The sequence below is a fragment of the Pocillopora verrucosa genome, chromosome 6 (assembly GCF_036669915.1).
Source record: "Pocillopora verrucosa isolate sample1 chromosome 6, ASM3666991v2, whole genome shotgun sequence".
Classification (NCBI taxonomy): Eukaryota; Metazoa; Cnidaria; class Anthozoa; order Scleractinia; family Pocilloporidae; genus Pocillopora; species Pocillopora verrucosa.
The window spans coordinates 24,556,204-24,575,157 of NC_089317.1; the positions used below are offsets into that span (position 1 = coordinate 24,556,204).

General features: G+C 37.8%; 2 protein-coding genes across 2 annotated transcripts; both read left to right on the top strand.

Moving 5' to 3' along the window:
* The first annotated feature begins 75 nt into the window (after positions 1-75).
* LOC131798223 (calpain-5-like) lies at positions 76-9,424 on the top strand. Its single transcript, XM_059115882.2, has 13 exons — positions 76-305; positions 1,571-1,708; positions 1,964-2,172; positions 2,279-2,471; positions 2,821-2,904; positions 3,546-3,655; positions 4,091-4,168; positions 4,314-4,494; positions 4,894-5,010; positions 5,545-5,741; positions 5,833-5,966; positions 7,254-7,393; positions 7,704-9,424. Exons 1-13 carry the CDS (start codon positions 141-143, stop codon positions 7,884-7,886), a joined length of 1,929 nt encoding a protein of 642 aa, XP_058971865.2. The 5' UTR covers positions 76-140; the 3' UTR covers positions 7,887-9,424.
* Positions 9,425-9,880: 456 nt separating this feature from the next.
* On the top strand, positions 9,881-18,569 carry LOC131798208 (calpain-5). Its single transcript, XM_059115861.2, has 13 exons — positions 9,881-10,141; positions 11,804-11,941; positions 12,638-12,846; positions 13,074-13,266; positions 13,363-13,446; positions 13,651-13,760; positions 13,857-13,934; positions 14,351-14,531; positions 14,941-15,063; positions 15,551-15,747; positions 16,447-16,574; positions 17,113-17,255; positions 17,602-18,569. The coding sequence occupies exons 1-13, from the start codon at positions 9,980-9,982 to the stop codon at positions 17,782-17,784; spliced, it is 1,929 nt and encodes a 642-aa protein (XP_058971844.2). The 5' UTR covers positions 9,881-9,979; the 3' UTR covers positions 17,785-18,569.
* The last annotated feature ends 385 nt before the right edge of the window (positions 18,570-18,954 follow it).

The following is an 18,954-nucleotide window of genomic DNA, read 5'->3' on the forward strand; positions in this document are numbered from 1 at the left end:
ACGGGTCAACCAATGGCGTCGCAGATTTTCTAGGTGTGCATTTCAATCAATTTCCGCGCGAATGATTACGAGGCTTTCGTCCAAATTTCCGATCGCTCGAAGTTCACAGTCTATATCGTAGGTTCTCTCTAAAGGAAAACATGGTGAAGTTACATTATTTCAAAAATCAACGTTACAGCAAGCTTAAGGGACAATGCGAAAGAGATGAAAGACTTTTTGTGGATCCTGAATTTCCGCCCGAGACGAAATCATTGTACTTTAGTCGAGCGACACCTCCCGAGCACGTAGAATGGAAGAGACCCAAGGTATTGTAACATTAATTTTCAGCAGGGCTTTCTTTTATTTGAGTTATGTAGACTAACTAACGCTGTGTCTCGATCTCGAGCATGGCGGTGATCCGATATGCGTTTGAAAATACACAGACTTCTAACTCATTTATCGGCTATTGAATTCATTTAAATGTTTTGCTGTACATTGTGTTGCTTAACGAGAGCGTAGGTGAAAAGTTGGTTTATTCTGCCTTTTAAAATACCTTCTTGAACCCACATTATTGGAAAAGTGCTGAATTATTTACGTTAGCCAACGTTAGACATTAAATTAATACATTAATCCTTTAATATTGTTGTGTCTCCAAGCTCTTGTAAGGAGCTGTTTAAAATTCTGGTGCCCGTACATAATACGTGACGTGTGGAACTTTCAAAACGATAGATTGGTTCGTTTTTTAGTTTCATTCCAGCGATATTTTGTAATCGTAGTGATATTCCGCCTTTTTTGTATCATGTCGATGTACCAACGCATTGTAGCTATATAGTTTTATGGAACTTCTGGATTGATCGAGACGGTTAGAAAACATAAACATATTTAAATTAATTGTCTCGTTATTATGTTATGGTCACTTGAAGTATCTGCTTTCGCAGTGCTTGATGAGTTTTGCGGCTCTGTGGTTTTTCAAACCACAGAGCCGAGAGAGAAATTGAAGCTTTTTTTGGTTTTTTTTTTCATAAATATGAAAACTAAGTCATAAGTGTTTTATCGTTCCCCGAAATGTACAGGCTTGAAATGGTATATTGCGCTATTCTTAAGCGCAGTTACGTTGGTTCGCGTCCAATTCATTTACAAATATTGCACCATGATCAATTAGCTCCCTATAGTGTTATAGTGAAGCAATACTATGCTATAAATGAACAAAAACTATGTCCTTTTTTATACCTAAGCAAGATATTTATTTGCGGGCATTCTACTGTAATTGAATTCATTACACCCGCAGAACTTACCAGAATGTGAACGCCCATCCACTTCCTTCCCCAACCCCCCTTCCTGTGAATATAGAACATCAGAACTTTCCATGTATATGTGGTCAGTCATGTGATGGGGGAGGGCAAATTTTAGGGGCTCTATTTTTTCATAGTCTTTTAAAACTTTCTCAGGGTTCTTTCCCTTCCTCCACAAAACAACCACAACAAGTTCCTTTAGACCTTTGCTTTCATATAGGCTCAAAACAATGAAATGTCAAATTAAAAAAAGATTTAGAGTAAACTCTGATGGATCCTGTTTTCTGCATTTTCCTCAGGACATCTGTACTCCTGACCCTCCTCAGCTGTTTGTGGATGGAATGAGCAGCCATGATGTCACCCAAGGCAAACTTGGGAATTGTTGGTTTGTTGCAGCATGTTCCTCATTGGCTTTGGAACCATCTCTGTTAGAGAAGGTCTGTATATCTCAGTGATGTTACATGACAGTGCACTGCTTGTTGAGGTTGATTGCATGTGAAAGGTCAAGAGTGAAGGTTAAGATCCCAGTGAAGCCTTGATTTCTTTCCATTCAATTCCTATATTGCTTTAACTGCAGGTGACCTATGAAGATCAATTCATCCCTCTTATCAACCACATTAAACTACCATGATGTTAAAATATCAAACAGATATTTTGACATTTTCTGTGTTATTTTTTTTTTACCTGTTCAGGTAATTCCAGATATAAAGCATCAGGAGTGGGACCCTGAAAATGTTGGTAATTATCAAGGAATCTTTAGGTTCCGGTTCTTCCGTCAAGGCCAGTGGACTGAAGTTGTCATTGATGATCTTCTACCAACAATTGCTGGAAAACTGGTGTACATCCACTCGACAGACAAGAATGAGTTTTGGAGTGCCCTGGTGGAAAAAGCATATGCTAAGTAAGCAAAGTTTTTGGAAGTTATTTAGAAATAGCAGACCATAATACTCCATATGCCAATGGAGTTGTGAAGTGAAATGGGTTACAATTTTTTTTCCTTTTTTAAGAATGGCAGGTTCATATGAAGCATTAGAAGCAGGTAATACTGGTGATGCCTTAGTAGATTTCACTGGTGGAGTCTGTGAGTCGATCAGCCTTAAAGATGGGGGTTACAGTCAAGATCAGGAGAAGAGACTGATCTTGTTTAAAAGTATGCAAAGAGCAATGCGAGATAAATCCCTGATTGGTGCTTCAATAAGAGTAAGTGCTGTACAAACAGTGGGTGTGTACTTGCATATTATACATGACTTGTATACTAGTTGGATTCACAAGGACCTAAAAACTTGATTGGAAAATGAAAGGAATTAAAATGAGCATGGCAATTACTTTTGGTTTCCCTTTTGAAAATAATTATATTCAAATGTGAGAAAATCTTAATCAATAAAATGTGGAACTTAGTTGTGATGTACAGGTTGCCTTATAGTCAATTAAGTCTTATCTTGACAGATAGCAAACACTGGAGGTGTGTCAAGTATTCACCTTGCAAAGAAGTTTATCATATGAACACATCAAAAACTTGATATTTTGACATATCCCTTTTTTTTACAAGATCAAAAATAGAGACGAGATGGAAAAGCGCACAGAGACTGGTTTAGTTATGGGACATGCATATGGTGTCACAGCAGTAAAGAAGGTAACTTCAACTTTTTATCTTATGGTAATAGGTTATAGTTGGTCATCATCATCATCTTTTAAAGTGTTATTTACCATGATGGTAAATAACACTTCAAAAGAGAAATATAATCATTTCTCCCATGATGTGGTCACTTCTGATCTCAGTGGATTGCGATGTTTCAACTCAATATTGCCAGTCTTCTCCAGGCAATGAGGTTGAACAAATAAATGTTCAAATCCATGTGCTGTTGGGCTCAGTTGCGATTGGATGGGATTCTACAGCTGTGATCAGTGCATCTTACGGATCAGGTTCCCTGTGGTCTGTTGCTGCACTGCTCTCCTGCTGTTATGTTTTTTGATCATCAGCATTCAGAAAATCAACCACAAACAAATAAATTAAAAAGCAAAGTAAGAAAAGAATAACTTCTCAAACTGCATGGTGACAAAGATGTAGATTCTAGGCTGCAGGACATTATTCTAAAGATAGTAACTTCATTAGATATGGTTTGTTTAATTCTCCACTCAGAGGAAATTTTCATAAATACTGCAATTTTTAGCAACTGGTCCCAGAAAAAGGTAACTTTGTAGTGATTTACACACAACTATAACAGATAAAATTAAAACCCACACTCGGCCGTACAATATACTTGTTTATTTCAGATCACCATCGGTGAGGGTCTTTTCAGTCTGTTCAATCGACAACATCTTTACATGATTCGTCTGAGGAATCCTTGGGGTCAAAAGGAGTGGAATGGACCTTGGAGTGATGAGTAATAACAACTGAAAACTAATTTTTTTTCAATAATGATATTTTATGTTATTCTTATCAAATATTCTTGTTCAAAACTAGGATAATTATCCTAATTTAATTATTATTTATTACTATTAATTATCTTATTTTAATATTATATTATATTATACTAATACTGGTTCAAAAAAATATTATTCCCATTGTTATTTATTACAAACAATCACCACTTTGAGGGTTTATTTGGAATCAACATAATGACCAGTTCCCAGTTAGCTTGTTAGCTCATGTGGTAGAGTGCTGCACCAGTATCACAGAGGTCATGGGTTCAAATCTCATACAGGCCTTAATTTCTTTTTGGCCTTATTTTCACAACTACTTAAGTAGTGTTCATAACTGCAAGGATTGCTTCCGTATTAGAATTATGATATCTATTTTGAATTCATAATTTTTTTAGCTCTGAAGAGTGGAAAAAGCTTAAATCAAGTGATAGAGAAAAGCTTGGGATTGTCTTTGAGAATGATGGAGAGTTTTGGTTAGTGCATGTACTCTTTTTTAACATATTTTACCCATTACTTGGTGTTGTAGTTTTAGCATATCTTTGGCTTCTCTTCTTTACATGTTTTGAATTTTGTGCTCACCCATATTGATTGTTTTTGTATGGTTTTTCTTGTCTTTAGGATGTCTTTTGAAGACTTCTGCTCACACTTCACCAATGCCACCTTGTGCCATGTCATCAACACATCAATCTTTTCACTCTCAAACAGATGGCATGTGTTTAAACACAACTATCAGTGGTCACCAGGCTCCTCTGCTGGTGGGTGTGTTGAAAATAGAAGCACTTTCCTGAAGAACCCACAGGTACATAACATTTTTCTATGAGCTTAAATTTACCTGTGTGTTCTTTCATTTAGTTTGTTTTACCCAGAGCTTGCATTTTTTTCTGTTGGAGAACCCAAACCTTGTAATAGACATTTCTTGTTTCTTAGCTAGAAAATGTTCTCACACAGTGCTCTCTCTACCCATGTACATGTAAATGAGTAGCACCAAACCATCAGGGGAACCTGAAGAAATGTTATGGGGGAGGAGGCAGGGGTCCGGGAGCAGGAGGTTACTTGAAATAAGTGAGACTTGAAAGATATGAGCACCGGTAGCTTTGAGTCATTTGGCTTGAAAAGTTAAGTGTCTTTGCATTTTTCTGTTTATCACAACTTCTTGAGGTCTTGCAACTACTATCAATTGAACGTTTAATTTTGTCAGTATGCTTTCACTGTAAAAGAGGAGGGAGAAGTGATGATCTCGCTGATGCAGGAAGACACAAGAAAAGCGAAAGAACATGGCGCAGAAAACCTCACCATTGGATATTTTGTTATGAAGGTAACACTGCTAAAAACAGCTACCAATTATCTGGGTGAGATCTTTTCATTTCTGAATATGCAAACCATATTTGTCAGAATTCGTTTGTTTCAAGTCAAATATTTGTCATTTTGGGGTCTGTCTTAATGCCTATCAGTCCCTATCTTCGTGACGACTGTCAGTTGATTTTTTCTGCCACAATGTTTGTTTATGTGTTTTTGACTGCTATACTACCACCTACATGTGCATGTCCGTCAGTTTGTGTGATCATAGTTGGTGTACGTTTACAATGTGTTTCGGTATCGGTGTTTCTATTTGTCTGTTTATTGCTGTCCCTGTCTGCCTTTTTGGTTTCCTCGCTTAGTCATTTTTCTGGCCTTCAATTTTACTATCCTGTACTGTTTTCGCTTGTCGGTCTGTATGTGTTTACTTGTCTGTCTGACTGTTTGTCTATCTGGTACAGGAGTACGTTTACGTACGTATGTTCAGTTTTGAGTCGTTTGGTCATTTTCTGTCCATTTTTGCCAGCCCTCAGTCTCATTGTTTCGCCCTCAGGTGGAAGAGAACAGAAAGTATCGGTTACATACGATGTTTGAAAAAGCTGGAGATTCTATCTTCATCAACGCACGAGAAGTGGTGAACAAGTTTCACTTTAAGAAAGGAAGATACGTGGTGATACCATCCACATACGAGCAAAACAAAGCTGGTCAATTCCTGATGAGAATATTCACTGAAAAGTCCTCAAAAGCAATGTAAGCATCCCTCTACCTACCTCTGTACCTGACGCTGACCAACTGTCCCAAAATCAATGTTTTCATCTCTGTTATTTGCTTATTTTTGTAGATTTCTAAACCAGGAGCACTCCACCGGAAGTAAAATATTTTGCTGCTTCCCACAGTGTCGTACTCCTGTCTGCGTGCTTTCCGTTACCGTTAAATCAGCTGGTGGACTTCAAAAAACCAGCAGACTATCAATGAGTAAGATAACAAAGTGTTACTGCCAGTAGTGTAAGAGTTATCGGAACACTAACAGCTTTGTTACTAGTTACAAACATTGTTGAATTCAGTATGTGGTTTAAATTGAGCAGTAACACTCGTCCTATTTAAAGTCCTTTTTAATGAACGTCACCTTTGTGGGTGACACATCCGTTGCGAACTCATGCGTCGTTCTCGATACGTTCATAACCTCTCATGATGAGGGATCTCTTTTAACTGGACCCTTTCCGTAGACTAGTGAATACTTTTTATCGGAAGGAATCCATTTCGTTATCATCACCGCACTCGACACCGTTATTACCATCGTACCACCGGTTACCGGTCACCTCGCCACCAAGCAGACTCGCCACCAGCGAACTCGCCACCAAGGAACGATCTCGCCACCAACGTACTCGCCACCAAGCGAAGTCTTCTCGCCACCAACCACCAATAAAGAGATAAACTAGAATAAAGTAGTCGAGGAGAGTAGGATGTTCGAACGAGCACAATTCAAATCAGCCGATACGTTTGTGCGCTTGTCTGTATTTAAATTATGACCTTCAGCGACGTGTTAGATGTGTTCCGTTCCTAACTCATTGACATCGAAACGTATCGTGTTTGTCTTTTGCACGTAAGCGAGGAGAAATTGCAAAACTCGATGCGAGGAATAAAAACTTACTTGAGAGAAAATGAAACTTCATGGGAAGAAATAAGTGATGAAATGAAACTCGATAGCAGTTGTATTAAAACTAAACTTATCGGTTTCGAACGTGCTTTCGACAACATATGTTTATAAAGTTTGAGTACAGACAAGCGAACAAACTTATCGGTTTCGAACGTGCTTTCGACAACATACGTTTATAAAGTTTGAGTACAGACAAGCGAACAAACTTATCGGTTTCGAACGTGCTTTCGACAACATACGTTTATAAAGTTTGAGTACAGACTTATCAGCCGAACATCCTACTGTCCTCGACTAATCTCTTTATTGGTGGTTGGTGGCGAGAAGACTTCGCTTGGTGGCGAGTACGTTGGTGGCGAGATCGTTCCTTGGTGGCGAGTCTGCTTGGTGGCGAGGTGACTGGATACCGTACCACCGTACCCGAGGTCGCAGCGAGGCGTTAAGAGCCTGTTTTCATAAAAGAATCATGCTCTAAAGAGTGGTGTTTTAAGCTTTCTTAAAAGTCAATTCGATTTCCTAGTAGGTGAAGCGTTTTCTTAAATTTAACCGAATTGTATATTATTATTTTATTTCTGATCATTGCTTTTTTTATTTTGTAATAATTTCAGCACCTGATCCATATGCCACGATCAGCTGTGAGGGACGGAAAGTCAAGACTCCTGTGCAGAAAGACTCGTTGAATCCACAATGGAATACTGGCGCGCTTTTTTTTGTCAGAAGACCTCAAAAATCTCGCTTGGTTGTACAGGTAAGGATTACTAACAAGTGGTCGCACTCATTGCTTCATCATTTACTCGTCAGTAGAATTTGATGACGGTTTAGAGATTTTTAATTTAGTATATTGTCACACCTTTTTCAGTGTCGTAGGTCTTCCTCTAGAGAATTATACTTATTCGATATCTGCCCCCCCCCCCAAAAAAAAAGTCGTGTATTTTCATAGTTCTCCTATGTAGTGAAGCTTTCGTGCTTTGAAAGAAATTTCGTCATCAACATGGCCGTTGCGTGACAGCAGGTACAAGTACTTATGTGGGTGTCTTTCTCGTCGTCTTTTCATTTAGGTGTGGGATTACAACTGGTTCTGGGACTCGTTCATGGGTCAAGCTAAGATAGCAATTGATATTAACAACAAAGCCGTGACAGAAACACATCAGCTGATGGGAAGAAGACGAAATCACCAAGTACAAATGCCGGGTGTTGTCACCGTGGAGGTCAAATGTTACCAGGATCTGCTTGCCATCTAATTATATGAATTGTATTGTTATGTTGTGAACGATAGATCTTATCAATGTCTGCTCTCATCAGCCTGAAGGGAAGTAGTAAGGAATTAAGTGTACGAGGACGCTCTCCATTTACTAGTTGTGGTCGCATTTTAAGACGTTGTTTCTGCAGAAAGTAGATACTGACATTACGCAAGTACGCGCGTACTTAGTTACAATACCGCCCTTTTTTTTCTTTCTTTCTGTTGTTTTTTAAGGTGGCTGTCACCTGTTTCTTTGGCGCGAGATTTCAAACCCGAAGAACCAAAAACAAATAAGGCAGTGTGTAGCTTTTTTCTCTCATGATTGCTTTTTTGATAATTATTTGAAACCTTTTAGGCTTTTGCCATAGTAACTACAAATGACATGATAACACTCGATTTGGACAGACTTTAACTTATTTAACTCAAACCTATGAAAAACGTGGAAACTGGTACGAGCTTCCTTCGTACCAAAGAGCCGGAATTGGAGATGAGCAGAGATTGACACTCAAATTTCAACCCACTCGCGAATAGCCGCACTGTCACTTGAATATATAAGGATCCTAGTATATGAAATGGCGGGCTAGTCTGGCCTGAGCCAGGTACCTCATTTCGGATAGGGATGGGGCTGAATAATTCAGCACTGGTAAAAAGGGAAACTCTTTGCGATTATCATATGAAGACCTTTGTGGAATATTTTCAATGACATAAAGCTGCAGCGCAATATATAGAAAATTGGCATGCTTTTAAATTAAAGGTTTCTCTAAGGGAAATTGTTCATATTTCGGACAACAGATATCGTTGACAAACCACGATCTAGAACAGTATTTCGTTGTTGAAACAACTGGAGTTCGTGTAATTCATAACACTTTTGATGAATCATTAATATTCTATCTGACACGATTTTTGTAAGTGGAGGGGCAACTTTTAATAATCGTTTTTGTAGAAGTTAAATCAAAACTATTTTTCTAGTCGCCAGGAAAGCATCACAAACCGCACTTTTAACAGTTATTTTATTTCCCAGTTAAACGCCAGGTACTTTCATTAACTTGAGCTGGGCATTGGGAACGCAATGAGCGAACTTGAGCTCTCTCGCTGAATTACAGCTTCGCTGGTTTCTAATGAATAGTTGTCTGAAATATTTCACTTATTTTACTTATCTTAGAAGTGTAAGCTCGTATACCGTAGCTAATATATTTCTAAGCTTTGATGTGAGATATAACTTATTTTGAAGTATTTAACACACACTACAAACTTTATTAGACACTTTTACACAAATGATACAAAAGAAAAGCAAGAACCTTAAATGGTGCGTACCAGTGAAAAGTTTTGCCATTTTTATTACAGTTGACAAAAGATAGAAATTTTACAGCTACCAAATTGCAAACGAAGAAAAAACTATCGTTACGACCGCTAGTTTGTTGTAGTAAAGGGTGGAGCTGGTTAGTTCTTTAAATTTTTCTCTATATTACTATCTTAAGAATTTTGTAACACTCTTATGTGGATTGGGGAATTAATAAGAAATAAATTTTCAAATTCGAAGTGAACCGTGGATGTTTCCAATGATCGAACGAAAGAAGGAAAGAGCTGCGCGCGTGACATGCATGTACGCGAGTGTGATTGATATAAGTGGAGATTTCTGCGTTAATTTGCGCTGTTAAAGAAGCTGTGACATAGTTCGTTTCATTGATATGAGTTTCTTTAGCATAAGACAGAGGGTATTTGTTTTAGAGGTGAAATCTCTCATAATCGTCCAATAACCAGTCTTTATGAAGTTTACTCCGCGAGATGGTGGTACGATCTGAGGTAATGTTGTAGGTACACTGTTACCAGCGAAATTACGAGGGTGGGGATATGAGCCTTAAAGAGATCTCCCTTAAACTGATGACTGACGTAATATTTCTTACTAACTCTTCTTATGAGTTCATTATCGAAGACAAAGAAAGATGGATTTTTTAAATCGACTCGACCCAGGCCCTTCTGTGCGCCATCATCCATAAAAACCCCGATGATGTTACCTACTAACAAAATCAAAATTTTGACACACTTTACACCTCTATGAATCCAGTTAAGCGTGAAATCGTATCTGTTTGAGCTATGGTAAAGCTGAATTATTTCAAGAACCAGCGTTACAGCAAACTCAAGTCACAATGCGAAAAGGAAGAACGCCTGTTCGAAGATCCCGAATTTCCAGCGAACGATAAATCGATATTTTTCAGCCGTGCGCCGCCAGAACAAATCGTTTGGCGAAGACCTAAGGTATGATTAAAGCCCTTTTAGTCCTTGGTCTATTTTCAGCTTCATTCTATGCTTTAAGAAAAGTATTAAAGTATTGAATAATCCTTGAATTTCCTTGTAGACATGTAGGACCAAGGCTGTTTCAGTTGTTGATTATGCTTATCACGGATGTCACCTTGTTACACGAATTTACCGTTCTTACTTAGATTATTTCGCTTAGAAAAGTAAAGAAAGCCCTCCTTCTTAATCAAATTTGAAAAAAAACTTCTAATCCGAATAGATTTTGACGGATAGAACGAAACAGTCAGAGAAGGGAACAATCTAGCAATGTTGCCAACGCAACTAAATGGGGGTTTATTGTCCAAGTTAAACTTTTTAAATTAGCATAGTTCTTTTGAAAACAAAAGGCCTTAATGTTAAGATAGCTCGCTCTAACGAGCAATGCTTGAAAAGTGATTTACAACCCAACATTCGTAAGAACTTCTTGTCAGATTTCAAGCTTTAGGTTTGTATAATTTTGTTGGGGCGATATGGAAAGTACGTTTTGTTTTGAAACTTATTGTAAACCCAATAGTGGCGAGCGCTTCGTTGATTCAGACAATCACATGAATATTGAACATAACACAACTCACGCCAGAGTGATTGAGAAATATGATGAACGCTTCAGGTGGTCTGGAAATTAGACTACCATTTTCCAATCCCTCAGGTTCAACGAAAATTTAATGTTATTTCATACTTTAGAGTGGAGTAAGTGTCTAATTTCAAAAGCTTCTTTAGTTTCTATTCCAAACTATTTACCAAGTCTCCGTCGAGATAATAACGTCATAACAGACTTCACAGGGAGGTAGAAGGGGGTGAATGTTCTACATTGAATAAGTATACAAAGTGCTCAACAAAAAAAATCGATGGGTACTTAAACTATTTAAATTTTATCTTCTTTAATAGAGACGTAAACACAAAACACTTAACGATCAAGTGTTGATCAATGTTATTTCAGCCACCCGTTTGATAATTCAAATATTTACTTTTCAAGGTCAGTTGTCAGTTTCTATAATAAGGTGCCAGTTGACAAGTCGAGCCATTTTTCAATTGATTCTTGGAATGAAGAATTTCTAAATCAAGAGGCAAAATAATGATTTAAGAAGATAACATTCAAGATCGGTCAATTCATGGATTTTCTATCACTGCTTCATGTCTGAGTCAAACATTAAAAAATTGATTTTCTAATTTTTTCGCACTCAAGGGTGTAGCTGAGAAAGGGACGGATCCTTGGCTACTTTGACTCCCACCACAATTCTTTCTTAAAGAACAAATTATAATCATTTTATGATTAAGATAATAGTACGCTAATGAAACGTTTTCAAGACTTCAAGCCCTCATCTCCACTTAGATCAATAGAAAATGAACAAAAAGGAGACGTCATACTACAAAAACAAGAAAGTTTACCACGCTCCTATGTATGGAAAGTAGAGGGTTTGACAATTTTTCTCTGTTACCGGGAGCCCACTCTTGCTGTTACAGATTAATTTGCATAACTTTAAGGAATCTTAATTGATTAGGCGGCATCCTGCACGCGGTTATAAGGAAAACCAATATGTTGATTACACCTTACGGTAGAGACGTTGTCATATCAACATTCTTGGCTAGAATATTCAATTTATCAAATATATTTGTCATTTTTAGGACATTTGCGAGCCAGATCCTCCAAGCCTGTTTGTTGACGGATCAAGCAGACATGACATCACACAAGGAAAACTTGGAAACTGTTGGTTTGTGGCATCATGTTCAACTCTGGCCCTGGAACCTTCACTCTTGGAAAAGGTATACACCTGACTGAAAAGAGTTTAACACAATGTTAAATGTGACTGGCCTTATACTCAAGTCTATCTCACGGATAGAACCTCCTGAGGACGGTTTAAAAAGGCAATAATAATCATATAATGAAATCCGTCTAAGGCTGGATCAAATAAGTAAGGTGGCTTGGAGGGGAAATAGGCTGGAAAAGACAAATAATTTGCTAAAGATATTGTTCAGTTGGTATTGGTGGGAAAGCGAAACCGGATTTCATACATAATGTTCAGAGCGCAAGGCTACGGAACGAAAATCCGGGTTCGAGCTCTGACTGGGGATTTGTGCTGTGTTCTTAGAAAGACACTTAATTGTTACAATGCTTTAACCCACAAAAGACTATAAAAGTATCTCGGCAAATCTTTGCAACAAAAACTTGACGCAGGGAGGACAGTGATGGATTAGCATCCAATAATACTTCGTGTCACCGGGAGAAACAAGGGATTAACTCAGAAGACCGTTAGTTCTTTCAGACAAGACAAACAGCTACCATCAAAGAAAAAATGTTGTAGTCCGGCCAAGCCTATGCTTAGAGAAAAGTAAATGCTTGAGGAACACGACTTCTACATGGTCTGCCACTTTAAAATAACTATTATTCGATAGCAAAAAAAGAAAGAGAGAAAAAAGGCACTTTGATGTGAACCTGGTGTTCCTTTATAACTACGCTAGGTTATTCCTGACATGAAGAACCAAGAGTGGGATGTAAAAGACGTTGGAAAGTACCAGGGAATCTTCCGGTTCCGGTTTTGGCGTCAGGGTGAATGGACTGAAGTGGTAATTGATGATCTTCTTCCTACAGTTTATGGCCAATTGGTCTTCATCCACTCCTCGTTGAAGAATGAGTTCTGGGGAGCGTTACTTGAGAAGGCTTACGCCAAGTAAGTCAGAGTATGATTGGTAACGACTACATTTTTAACTTCAAAACTGTGATTGTTTTAAAACAAGGTTTTGCTACGACAACGATTAGAGATGTTTTGATAAGCACCTCAAAGCATTTTTATCTAAACGCCAAGTTGAATAATCTTTAGTAAAATAATGAAAACCACAAGAGCTCAGTAAAAACCGTCAGTAGCTTGCACACGAGATTTATTTAAATAAATTTCAGACTGAGCGGAAGTTATGAGGCTCTGGAAGCAGGCAATATCGCCGACGCTCTGGTCGATTTCACAGGCGGGGTATGTGAGTCAATTAACCTTAAAGACGCGAACTACGATGACGATGAAGAGAGAAGACTGGAATTTTTCAAAAGCATGCAGAAGGCCATGGATAACAGCTCTCTTGTTGGTGCTTCAATCTCGGTAAACACTCCTTCAATGCTGTTATCGTGTCTCTCTTGTTTATGTGTTTATTAATCTGTGCATCTATTTCAAATCGAATTGTTTTACTTTTTTAAGGCCAAGTGCCATGAAGAAATGGAAGAACGTACAGAGACTGGTTTGGTAAAGGGACATGCATACGGAGTTACTGCGATAAAAAAGGTAAGTAAATTTTGGCGCCTCAGGCAAGGTAATTTTACTCGTCCGATGAGCTAGATTTAACAAACGAATTCTATAAATAGCGCCTTCTTATATCAAAATGTTATGTTTGTTTGTTGCTTGTTTTAGTTTTTTTACGGTGAAATTTTGATTTTGTTTTTGATTTTTAATCCTTTTCTTTCCTTTTTTTCCTAATTTTTTTTTAAGATCACCATTGGTGAAGGCTTATTCAACTTGTTTAATCGAGAGCATCTCTACCTGATCCGACTTAGAAATCCCTGGGGACAAAGAGAATGGAATGGCGCGTGGAGCGATGGGTAACAAGCATGAAGTCAATCTTTGGCTTGAAAAAACTTAGTTGTATGGTCTAGTTCTTGTTATGAGACGCCCTTCTGTGTTTTGTGTTTACATAGTTCAGAGGAGTGGAACAAGCTTGAGGCAGAAACAAGGAAAAAGCTAGGAATTGATTTTGAAGATGATGGCGAGTTCTGGTCGGTTTGAAAATACCATAATGATGATGCATGCGAAATTTTTTAACATATCAATAACAAATAATAACAGGTGTTTTCCTAGACAGTGTTTACCAAGGTTTCTTTACTTGTTCCAAACTCTTACCGTAGATCTTCAAATCTTTTATCAATAACGTGTGATTTATGAGGCCTTTAATTTCCCATTGTAGAGAACAAATGATTCTAGGAACTCCTATCTTTACACCCCATGCTCTAGCATGCCATGTCATTATTCACTCGTCATATGTACTATCATTTTGTTATTTTTATTATCATTACCAAAATTTTTGATGTTGTTTTTTGGGGGTTATTTCCAAACATTCCTGTACGCATTTCTTTAGAACTTCCTGTCGAAACCGGTTGTTTCAATTTCTGCCATATTTTTCCATTTTTCACAGGATGTCGTTTGAAGATTTCTGCCGTTACTTTTCCAAAGCCACCATGTGTCACTTGATGAATACATCAATATTCTCTTTATCTAAGCGATGGCACATTTTTAAACACAAAAACGAATGGAAGCCCGGTTCATCTGCGGGAGGATGCGTTACCAACCAAGCCACATTTTTCAAGAATCCACAGGTATTGAAAATAATTTGATCGGTCTCATACAATGGGCCATGCCTCACTGGACATCAGCTAGTAAATCACTTCCCACTTCAACCTTAATCCTTTAACCCTAGGAATGACAAGCATCTTATTTCTCCCTTCAATATCAGCCCAGAATCAAACATTAAAGTCACGAGAATAAATCAATAGATCACCAACTAAAGAAGGTCTTGATTGTTAAACACATTCTCCATGTCAGCACCTTAGGAAATGTATAGAGAGCAGTATGGAGAATATGCATATTGATGTTTGGGTGTAAAGGGTTAAGTTGCTTCTGTCTACCTACAACTTCAAAACTGACAAACGCCTCCCTAAAGGTTTCCTTGCACGTTGAAGCTTCCACAAATATCATCACCACAAATTACCATTTTTGCGTTCTTAGTACGCTTTCAGCATAAAAGATGATGACGCAGGAGAGGTAATGATAGCACTGATGCAGGAAGATACGAGGATTGATAGAGATGAAGGCGGAAAGAATCTAAGTATTGGATATTACGTTATGAAGGTATTACATTTATAAGAGTAGAAACGTTTTCGGTTATCTACCAGTCGATAGCTGTTAATCAGAACCAGGGAAAAAGAAGGTCTCCTTGACATTGATGATATTTGCGCTCAGGAAAGCTTGCTCGCAGAATGTCTGCGTAGGATGCTGAATGAATAAATAAGAAGGAAAAGAACAGGAAAAAAAATTAAAAACTGAAATGAGGATTTCAGAAAAGGTCATACGTCGTACCATGAAAGACTAGTTAGAAAATTCCCATAGATTTGGAGGGGTTTCTTAATCTTAGCCAACTAGTAAATTAGCCCAGTTTATTTAGAAACCTGCCCCTTTAGTAAATTAGAAGTTGCAAGACGACTCTATGATTATAGCATAAAATGATATAGAAAAAGAACGTTCTTCTCAGCAGAAAATTTTGGAAAATTACTTTCTATTCAAACCCATAGTCGTGACAAAATATACTGGTATTCAGAATTTATTCATTTATGTTAAGGTGGAAGAGAATCGTGGCTACCGTTTACATGTAATGATGGAGAAAGCCGCTGACTCTATATTCATTAATATGAGGGAAGTGGTTAACAGGTTTCAGCTGAAGACGGGGAGATATGTTATTTTACCATCAACATATGAGCCACATGTGACTGGGAATTTTATGCTGAGAATCTTCACCGAGAAATCTTCTAATGCGAGGTATGTAACTCGAGGAAGCTTTTGTGTGCAAATACTATCTCCAGTTACTTTAGAAAGCCCGGGGCGTAGATTGGGAGTTATTAGAAAAACACAGTTTTAGTTGTGGCACCTTTGTACATATCAAGGAAAAAGAAAGAGTGAAACAACGATTCGAATAAAAAAGAAATTGGAATCAAATAAAACGAGAGAAAAGAAACAAAAAGCTTGCTTATCAGTGAATGGAAATATGGTTTTCGAGACGTACGAAACGCTTATCTTTTCATTCTTTTGTTTGTTGTGTCGTTTGGTTTCAGCCATTTAGCTCTCTGTATGTCGATGCATTGCTGCGCTCCATTGCAGTCATTTCCTGGGTCAGAATCGTTTTAACTGACATGGAATCTACGTCTACAGTTTTATTAGGAAACCACTGGCGTGTTGGTTGTGGGCAAAAGATTAAAAACTCTTGGTATGGGGTATCACACGACATGCCGTGTTTCTAACCCTTTCATGCCTAAGATCTCACTAGTAATTCTCCTTAGTGTTTGCCATACACTTATTATGATGTTAGGTTGGAGAGTTTGATACTGGATCCATAATTCATATTTTTCCTTTTTTCTCTTCACTTGTGTACTTGATGTTGTATTGATATTGTAAGGAGAAATTCTGTCTTGGTCACTCATGGGAGTTAAAGGGTTAACTTGTCCTGTTGATTTTTCGTAGAGCATTAGTAAAGGATCATCCCAAGAGAAGTAACATTTGCTGCTGCATCCCAAGATTTCGCACCCCTGTTTGCATCCTGTCTGTTTTTGTAAAGTCAGCGGTTGACCTCCAGAAGAGAACGTTGCTAAGTAAGGATGTTACCTTAATCAGATATAGAGCATATAGATGGCAAATAAATCTCATTTGTTAAAAGTAACGGTCCAGCCATCTTTAACAACACTAGCAGCAACTCTTAAACCTCAGATGAATTGGCTGCAGAGGCATAGCTTCAGTCAGCAAGAGCAATGGCAGAATGCAAATCCACATTCCTGTAACCTATTAAACTGCTCAGCGATTCAATTCTGTTCAGATATAAAGTTGAAATCTCCACCCTGTATAAATGAAATAGCCTTCGATATCAGTGGCCAGTTTGTATGTATACGAAATTCGTACATAGTAGCGAAAATAATCTAAAAAAGAACGAGGATAGTTAAGAGTGGATAGCATAAACATGATCTGAAAATAACTAACTTTAATAGTATGAACTAGATTTTTCAGAAGTTTAGAAAGCTGCTTTGAATGATCGAAATAATTATCATTGTGCAATGAAAAGTTAAAGAGAAAAATTAAGTAGCATTTGACTATTTATATTTCTTTCCTTCTTTCTTTGTTCAAATGTTCTATCAGGCGTTGATCCTTACGCCCTGATCAAGTGCGAGGGAAACACTGTCCGAATTCCCACAGTGAAGGACACACGAAACCCGGTGTGGAATTCAGCTGGTGCTTTGTTTTACGTCAGGAGACCCAAGGAAACGCACTTGGTAGTACAGGTTGGTCTCAACTTACTAACAATTCTTCGATAAATAGCGGGGAGAGTGTGGAGAGAATCAGGGTGGTATTAGCTTGGGATTAACCGAGTTAACTGCAAAAAGTCTTACCTGGTCCAAGCCTCAGTGGGCGTTGCTACAGAGTTGTCTTTGGAGTTGTTATTGCTGATGTTAATAGTGTCTGTATGCTTATTACCTGCCCAGATGGTGCGAGTATTTCTTAATTTTGTTTCACTTTACAATCACCATTATCATCATTACCATTGTTCTTAGTATCGTAACTATTAATTGTATATTATTATCATTAATTTCTATTTTCAGTCTTTTTTACTATTGTGTTGCTTTCCAGATTTGGGACAGCAATGTGTTCTGCGACTCCTTCCTCGGTCAAGCAAAAATGAGGATCAATATTAACAACAGAACAGTGGTACTATCACATCAGCTGATGGGCAGAGGACGGAAACATGACGAAAAGATGCCTGGTGCTGTCACACTAGAAATTGCTTGTTATCACGATCTAAAGGCTGTTTGATTTCAGTGTGCCTTCAGAAAAATGGTCATGGAAGATATAGGCAGTTCCGCAATCCTTAACAGTACGGAGAAAATCATCAAATTCAAAAGGAATAGGTTCAAGGAAAATTATGGAGGCTGCATCATTCAACCGTATTCGCTCCCAGCTCAGGCTCGTGGTGTTACGCTTGCACACGCAACAAATGTACACACACGAAAACGACAATGCTCTGGCTAGCTCAGCTATTAATGTATTTTACTTCTTATCAAGTCTGTTCAGGTTCTTGTTTCCCAATTGCCGAAACCGTTATTGCTGTCTCCTTTAGCATGAACGATGCGCTTATAAAGCCTCCTTAATTCTACACATACTCCGATTCCAGAGTGTAACTCTATGAAACCAGACTTGGACAAGGACGCTCCGGTACGGTTGGTTTCGGGCTGAAATGGTAGTCAAGTAAACCATGGAAAAAAGTATTATGGTCTCCTGAAGATGGTTCACCGATCTCTTCCTCGTTGTTATCAGGTGCTTGAACCTTAATCGTCGATTTAACTTTGTGTTTATAAGAATCCTTTTTATAATAGTTAAATCAAAATGTACTACTCTGCTTGCAGAAAAACTGATTGATAAAATAAGAAAATAGCCACATTACTATGCAAAACACAAATTTATTAACGAAAGTAAATGTAGCATTATAAAAAGTATTTTACCACAACTGTTAGGATGATTAAAGCAAATGAATCAATTCTTGAATGGTTATTTTTTAAAAAAATAAAAGCTCATTCAACCAGCGTGGTAATGCATAACATCTTGGTTATCTATTTATTCCTAATTTGATTGTACACCACTACATGATAAAAAAATTTCAGATAGTCGGCAATTGCCTTGAGATCACTTGGTGACCAGAAATAAGTAATTGTTTCTAGAAAAATAGCTCTCTATTTTTTTTCTTTGTTAACATTTGAATATATAGCAGAACAGACTACCTACGTCACACGTGAGGGCTGAAGACGTCGTCTAACGAAGCTATTTGATGAAAGCTCTATTAAGTGTCTGCGCACCCTCGTGAGAACTCTTTTATTACCTTCTGAAAGCTATTTGAGGTCAGCATTGAAAAGGTAAACAATCCACCTCTCATGTGGAAGTGAAACTTTGAACAAAAGCTAATAACATAAATAAAAACCAGCATATGTA